Source organism: Alosa pseudoharengus, unplaced genomic scaffold (assembly GCF_046254945.1).
Source record: "Alosa pseudoharengus isolate Yale_2024_CS ecotype anadromous, Long Island Sound unplaced genomic scaffold, YU_APseudo_1.1 YU_APseudo_1.1_scf_15, whole genome shotgun sequence".
Lineage (NCBI taxonomy): Eukaryota > Metazoa > Chordata > Actinopteri > Clupeiformes > Clupeidae > Alosa > Alosa pseudoharengus.
The window spans coordinates 30,615,117-30,623,395 of NW_027468620.1; the positions used below are offsets into that span (position 1 = coordinate 30,615,117).

An 8,279-nucleotide genomic window follows, 5' to 3' on the forward strand; every position below is an offset into this window, starting at 1 on the left:
ATTCCGTGTACTGACTGTGTCTTGGAAAAAATAAGGCAGTCGTCGTTCAGCTTAGTTTTAACTTCAAAAGTTCATCTTCTTGCTTATTATGTTAAGGTGTCAAGCGAAAAGGGGTGGATGAACTAAAACGGGGAGAGATAGACGTCATCACTGGCGATTCGCCGTACCACACTATGAACCTGGCCTACCAGCCTGAGGATTTCCAGAAGCTGATGGATCTTTCTTCCTACAACGTCCTGAACAACAGTGACATCCTGCTGTCAGCTCTACGCAGGGCTCTACAGAGAAAGAATCCAAGAAGACAGAAGTGAACACTGACTGACTGACTACTCTGTGAGATAACATTCTTACAAAGACATCAAGGATAGCATAATAAAGTAAAAAATATTTAGGATATAGCACAATTAAGTAAAAAAGCTTTAGGATAGCACAATAAAGTATTATCATCATAAAGTACTTATCAAGTAGGCTACTATTTAACACATCATCACATAGCACAAATGTGTCTCAAAACAACAAGATGAACAAACAAATCAAATCGTTGCGTAATCAAACAAACCTATATAGTGATGGTGGAATTACATGCTTAGTGCCCAAGAGCACTGCGGGCCATTTTGTGAAATGACAACAAGCCTTCACACAAGAGGAAGAGAACAATAGAGCTTCACAGTCCCGCCCACAGGAGTTTCCGGAAATAAGAATTCAATTCAATTTCTCCATTGACAATTCGGGTATAAGCCATAAAAACTTAACTGCACATGGTAGACTCAAAACCAGCTACGGCTGTACTAAGCGATTGTGTATGCTCATATAGACGCCAAAAGTTCACGGGGCACTAACCTCGTTTTGAGATTAATGTCTTTTATTCGCAATGTCTTGGATAAGTACTTCATTACCCACAATCCTGAACAATCCCACAGTGATGCCTCTGATTGGTGGAAAGGCCGTTATGATCATAGTTTGAAACTCTTTAGCGAAAAATATTGACAAAGATGGCGGAGTCTAAATTACTGCATACGGCGAAAATCTTCATGTGAATAAAAACTTTCTAGACGAACATTGGTACTTGTATCAACAATGATTGTGGTTTATATATCACACGAACTTAGTCAGGGCTAATACACCATCAAATAGGACACTGTAAATGCTAGTTTAAACACTTAACTTTTCAGGTAGCCGACATTAGGGGCAGCCGTGGCCCACTGGTTAGCACTCTGGACTTATAACCGGAGGGTTGCCGGTTCGAGCCCCGACCAGTGGGCTGCGGCTGAAGTGCCCTTGAGCAAGGCAGCTCACTGCGCCGGGATTAGTGTGTGCTTCACCTCACTGTGTGTTCACCAGTGTTGGTCAAGTTACTTGGAAAAAGTAATTAGTTACTGATTACTGATTACTTATCCAAGAAAGTAATCTAGTTACTTTACTGTTTACTTATTTTAAAAAGTAATTAGTTACTTTACTATTTACTTTACTTAGTTACTTTACAAAAACACACTAGCTATACACAACCTGAATACGCTTTTTTAAAACTTGGTTTTATTAGTTTCAATCTTAACTTTTTGGTGTGTATACTCCTTCATTCGAATAGATGTAAATAAAATACAGCAAAAAAAATATTAAAACCAAAGTCTCTATTAACATTTACATCTTTTAACAGTTGCAGTGCAGAGAGGAGTAATGCATTTACCAAAACAGAAAATGATGTTGCATGCCACATTTAGGCTGTTCTAATGTCAAGAAGAGTATGTGTTTGAACTGTGTGTGTGCAGTGCCGCTGCTGGCTATTTTGGTGCCCAAAGCAGAACTGTTAGTTTAAAATATTTCTTAAGAAATACTACTAATTTGATGCAGTTTAACTCATTTATAAATGGTGCACTGTCACTTTAAGAGCATCTATACAACTCTCATAATGATCAGCTCCATTCAAATATAAGCCTATGGCTAGTCCACAAACTCCACATTTGGCACTATATTAGCAATAGTCATGATATTAGGTTGGTATAAACAGCTAGCTAGACATTTTCTGTTTGCAATTAAAAGTGATAGCCTATATGAGCCTGGTAGCACCTATCTGAGTGGAATGTGTTTCAATCGGCATAGGCTACTGTGCTTCATGTAAATGCTTAGTTTAAGGCAGTGGTTCTCAAACTTTTTCTTTCATTCCCCACTTTGATCAAGGGGGCCTTTTCGAGCCCCACCTGTCCCTCATTGCTCTAAGAAAGTGGTAGGTCAAGCTTAAAATTGTCAAATGTATTGAAATAATGACAAGTTCTAAATATATCCTCTTCAGCAGAGTTAAAATCAGCTGGTGCTGCAGATATAATAATAAATAAATACATAATGTGCCATTGTAAATTAAACACACATATTTCTGTTTTCCAGCAACATATTAGGAAGCATAAGCCAATATTTTACAGCATTGTACAATATATTCAATGAAATACCAACATGCTGCATTAAATGGATCCATAATCCATCATACTGAGCACTGCAGGCTGCTTGCAGGAAAGTAAAGTAATCTAATTACTGTTTTTGCAATTGTAATCCCTTACTTTACTCGTTACTTGAAAAAAGTAATTGGATTACAGTAACGCGTTACTTCTAACGCGTTACTGCCCATCACTGGTGTTCACTGTGTGCTGTTTGTTTCACTAATTCACCGATTGGGTTAAATGCAGAGACCAAATTTCCCTCACGGGATCAAAAAAGTATATATACTATACTTATACTTATTTAGAATGTCATTATAATGCTGCTAACATTAGCCTACATGCTGCAACACAGGTATGACATATATTATAATATATATATATATATATATATATATATATATATATTCTTGAATTTCCCCTTGAGGATCAATAAAGTATCTATCTATCTATCTATTATGTTTTAGTGACCTTGTTGTTTCTATGAACATGAATTGTTGTTTATAGAAAACAACAACTTAGTCGAGGCATAAAAAGCCCTGTATATCCTCATTAAGTACTTAAACTTTTGAACTAGCTAGCTAGCTGATAGCACAAGCTGGATGCTACCACCGGCTAGAAACTGCAGTACCTGCTAAAATGGTAAGCAAACCGTCCATGCCCCCGTGAATATTTCACTGTTTCAAGGACGAAATCAAGAGTGTCCAAAGGGGTGAAAACCACTTTAAATTGGGTCACATTATTGACTGTTGTGTATCCGAGGGTCAGCTTACAGGTTTTGTAAGGGCCAGCATGAGGGACAAGGCCTACAAAGTTGTATGGTGAGTTTTGCACGATATACACGATTTGATTGGCCTGATAGAAGTTTAATTTTTCGAGCTCACAAGCCCTAGCTAGACTAGCCCTGGAAGCAAATGTAATTTGCTGCCGCTAGGGTGCGTCTAGATTTCTAGGCTAACTTCTTTGTACATTTAATGAACATTTTGTGTAATAATTCACAGTAAGTTAATAAACTGAATATGGTGGTCCAAGAGCGGTCCATGCATCAGGATGGCAGTCAGATACGAAGCACTGCACAATGTTACTAACGTTAACGTTAACCACTTTCACACACACACAATATAAAATACACAATGGTAAATATAACATTCAATACCAAAACACTATTATTTACACGATTACTCCTGAAATAACTGCTATTAACTGCACATTCACTATATAAAAATCACTGTTTGGAGGAAAAGGTTTGTGTGCTGTCGTCGGTTGGAAGTTCTAATGGCAAAATCGCGCCGGGTTTGCCTATATTATTCAGTGAGGCGCGGTGGTTTATGGGATGAGTAGTTCCTTCGCTCGGAATTGAACATATGTACACAGTCTTGTACTTTTGACTTTTTTTGGACTTTCTCTTTGTTTTTTCACTCTGTCAGAAGATATGTTGTATGCTTATGAGTTACGCCGTAGCTGATTATCCTAAGACGTGCTTTAAAACTCTTTAGATACAGATTTTTCCAAAACGTCAATGGGAGAAATTAATGGGAAATTTACTTCCGGAAACTAAGCTCTCTGGAGGAGGGGCGGGACTGTGATGCTCTATGCCAATGGAAGCTCATTTAAATATAAATGGAAGGCATCCTAGAAGTTAACTTATTCGGGACCTAGTCACAATTTCACTGTTATTGGGATTTTGCCATTAATGGCAGCGTCTAGTTCTCAAGCAATGTATTATAAATAAAACATAACAATAAAAACAGGTGCAATGATGTCCAAGGGCTAATTACCATAAGTTCACACCACAGGTTGGCTAAATGTGATCCTTTAGTATAAGTATAAGTATATATACTCTTTTGATCCCGTGAGGGGAAATTTGGTCCCTGCATTTATCCCAATCCGTGAATTAGTGATTACACACTTAGCACACAGTGAACACACAGTGAGGTGAAGCACACACTAATCCCGGCGCAGTGAGCTGCCTGCTACTGCTAGTGAGGGGTTAGGTGCCTTGCTCAAGGGCACTTCAGCCGTTCCCACTGGTCGGGGCTCGAACCGGCAACCCTCCAGTTACAGGTCCGGAGTGCTAACCAGTGGGCCACGGCTGCCCAAAAAGCAACATCGAAAACACATAAACTGTACACAATGAAAGGTCAAAACAGCCTTATGCAGAGAAATACAATAAATTAAAGACAATCTGTATAATGACCTGAATCATCATCATGTTTATTCTAAATCGTAAAAAGAAATCAAATAAAGAAAGTAAAACTCAAAGATAAACCCTTTCTTGGGAGCAGAAAGCTTCAAGCTGATGTTTGTTTTGAAAGCTTCCTGACTCAACAGAGATGGCACTTATAGTATGACATGTCGACCAGGCCACCCTTATCCTCCACCTCCAACTACCACCTACTGCCACACGCACGCACACACATACACACTCCCCAGTGACAGACAGACAGTAAAAAGGCTATTGTAGAAATAAATCATACTAGATTTGGCCGGCAAATTTGACACAAGTGGAACAGACTGTAGCCTATTATTGGGCAATCGCTAGCTGCTACTTGTAGCCTAAGCGTGTTGGTAACCTAGCTTCACTATTTCCTGAATAAAATAACTTTTCAATAGCCTAACTTCTTTATTTATCAAGTAGCTTAGCCACACAAGCTACACTTTTCTTGTCATGTGTAATTGGCACAATTTAAAGTAGCTTCCTAGAGAACTAGCCTACTGCTGTGTTTGTGTTACAAATACATTTGACTGGGTGGTAGTATTGTGTGTTTTATTCATGGCAGAATAACTGATAGTTTAGCTCACTACAATTTTGAAGTAGCTTGCCCAACACTGTATTATTCACATGTCATTTACCCTAACAAGAATAAGATGCCTTTCAAATTCCTATTCATTTATTTATTTTATATCTCCCCAGAACAACTGCCTTGCTCAAGGAGACTGAAAGAACTGAACAGTCTCCTCACATCCCTGGAACTGAGGAAGGTGCAGCTCTTCATTGCAGTATTGCAGGGCATCTGCTACACTGTGACTGAATATTTGATTTATGAGCTCCACTTTCATCACCTGCATTCACCACTCTGTGTCCCATTTTCCCATCGTCTGGTTGACTCAGTCCTCTTTTATGGAGTTTACCCAGTTTCACTATGTACTGCTATCTTATTTGCCCACCTGCTGTCTGAAGCACTTTTTTTCTTAGCCAAAGTGTACCCCAGCAATTTTAGCAAGGTGGGAACATACACAATTACATGCACCAGTTGTCGAAATCATAGAACCAACTGCATGACAGTAACCTCTGTCTCACTGAGCCTGTGAAGACACTCCCCAATGCTTTACTGATTGCAATGAACGGGCTGATCTTAGCAGTTTCTAAAATGTTTCTTACTGTAATTCCTCTTTATTTAATCTCTTCATTGGGGCTGAAACCTTTCTGTGAACTGTAAATAACAGATGCTGTTGATGAACCCATTGACACTGTACAAGTGACAAGTCACCTTTTTGTCTTGAATTGATGAACTGTTACACTTACTATGCCAAACCAATGTCTGTTTTTTAAGGATCAGAAACAAACCTACAAACTTACACTTTACAATATGTATTGGACTTGTCTAACAACTGCTGTTGATATTGAACCCAGTTACTCCATTTCCTTTACTTATGCCACACCAATGTCTGTTCATCAAACTTTATTTTTGATGGCACTGAACTGAAAATGTTAATGGATTTTTTCTGTCAATTTAACTCATTAAAACTTGTATCAAATCAGTTTCTGTCTATGCTGTCAAACATGGATTAGTTACTTTCCCAGTGTTTATATTGGATGTCATCACTTTATAATATATCATATATCAGAATATTCTATTACTATTAAGCCCACTATGAATATTAAAATACACACAACCATGTTTCCTGTATCATACAGCTTTTCTACTGGGAGGTTTACAACTTATTCTGTCAATTAGTTTGTCACTAAACCACATAGGCCTACTTGGAATACCCCTGCGTGAGAATCTGTTCGGTATTCAGTGAGATATGATTAATTAAGTGCGCTGACAGCTATGGTCTGGGCACTCACCGTTCGCAGTGCTCAGTCCGAGGGGCGGGATAATCGGTTGTCTTTCAAATTCCCTCTGCACGCAATAGGACAGCTATGAGTTCCATGCGTTTCCCACCAGCGGAGCTAAGCAGAGCTTGGGGCAGCCATGGCCTACTGGTTAGCACTTCGGACCTGTAACTGGAGGGTTACACCTCACTGGTACCATACCCTTCAAATTCATTTTGGTAAGAGCAAGGTTCCCACATATAACAAATAATCCTGTGTAGAATAAATATGATCATTAATTGTGGTGCTAGGGCTACCCAAAAAGTGAAAAATCACACATGGCATCAACATTTTTTAGGACTTTGGTGACCCACCTCTCACCCAAACAGTAAGGAATGTTGATTGTGTAGTACAGGCTACAATGAACTACCACACCAGTTTCCAGCCCTCTACCACTACTAGAACAGACGTTATGGGCTTCCAAAAATGGCAAAAGATAAAATGTGAAATTCCAATGTGTCAATGCCGTGGCACCCGGAATTCAAATGGACGCCACAGGCAAACCGTTTGAGATGTTGACCTGAAACTTCAGATTCCTTTGTTTGGTAACATAAGGCATATATTTACCGCTTTTCAGCAAAATATGATACCCCGATATTGGCTGTTTTCACATGGAATGACCCAATTACATGAACATTTTTTACCGTAGAACGTTGGGAAATCCCATTCAAGTCAATGGAGCATTCTGCATTGTGAAGAGCCGCATTCCACGCTTCAATTGAGCAACCCCAAAGATGATGCTGCTAAAATAAGAAAAAAGGCACAGCAGATTATGACCATCTTTGGAAAATTAAACCCATGTATGAGGAGGTAGGCCTACGACAGAGTTGCAAAGCCTGCTACCATCCCAGACAGAATATTGCTGTAGATGAAAGATTGGTAAAGTCCAAGGCACGGACTGGACTGAAGCAGTAGCCTACATGAAAAACAAACGGAGGAAGTGGGGCTTTAAGTTTTTCGTATTGGCAGATTCGAGCAATGGATATACCTGGGACTTCACTGTGTTTGAGGGGAAAAACCATCATCGGACAGGTAAGGGACTTGGCTATGACACAGTAATGAATCTTGTCACACCAAAGGTGCTAGGAACCGGTTACAAACTATATGTAGACAATTTCTATACCAGTCGGACCCTGTTTCTTGACTTGCTGGAAAAGAGAATTCGGGCATGTTGGACAATTCGCTCCAACCAGCTTGGACCCCTCAGACTTAAATCAGGGCATCTGGACAAGAAGTCTCCCCAGGGCTGCATCCGTTGGATCAGGGATCGTGTTTGTCCAGTGGAAAGACACAAGATGTCCTGATGTGCTCAACAATTCACAAGGCCCACGGAGAGGACACCGTTCAGAGGAATATGAAGCAGGGATGGATTACTGAACGGGCCTACTGGGCCCAGGCCCAGGGGCCCAAGGCGTCAGGGGGCCCTGAAGCCCAAGCCTTTGCATGGAATCATTGCCTCAATATCAATAAGTCAGGATGTAGGCTATGAATCTGATTGAATTTAGTATTGGCCATCTCCAAAATGGACCAGAATACAGGAAATCACATCAAACAAATTAAACATTTTCTGGGGGAGGACCCCCAACCCCCCCCTCCCACATATACGACAATAAGTGGGGGCCCTTAATACATCTGGGCCAAGGGGCCCGAAAGTTCATAATCCGCCCATGATATGAAGGATGTAGAAGGACAGTGGGCCATTAACAGCATTGCTGTTCCACCAGCCGTCCTGGATTACAAGTTTGTAGCCTACT

The 8,279-nt window shown here is 40.1% G+C and overlaps 1 protein-coding gene across 2 annotated transcripts in view; it reads left to right on the plus strand.

The window, feature by feature from the left end:
- Positions 1–6,188, plus strand: part of LOC143124584 (cytosolic phospholipase A2 zeta-like) — an 87,619-nt gene extending 81,431 nt beyond the window's left edge. For both annotated transcript variants that reach the window (XM_076286226.1, XM_076286227.1), the window contains 2 exons: positions 97–333; positions 5,341–6,188. In XM_076286226.1, the coding sequence (XP_076142341.1) occupies positions 97–311 (215 nt within the window). In that variant the 3' untranslated portion in view covers positions 312–333; positions 5,341–6,188. The remainder of the gene's footprint in view (positions 1–96; positions 334–5,340) is intronic.
- The last annotated feature ends 2,091 nt before the right edge of the window (positions 6,189–8,279 follow it).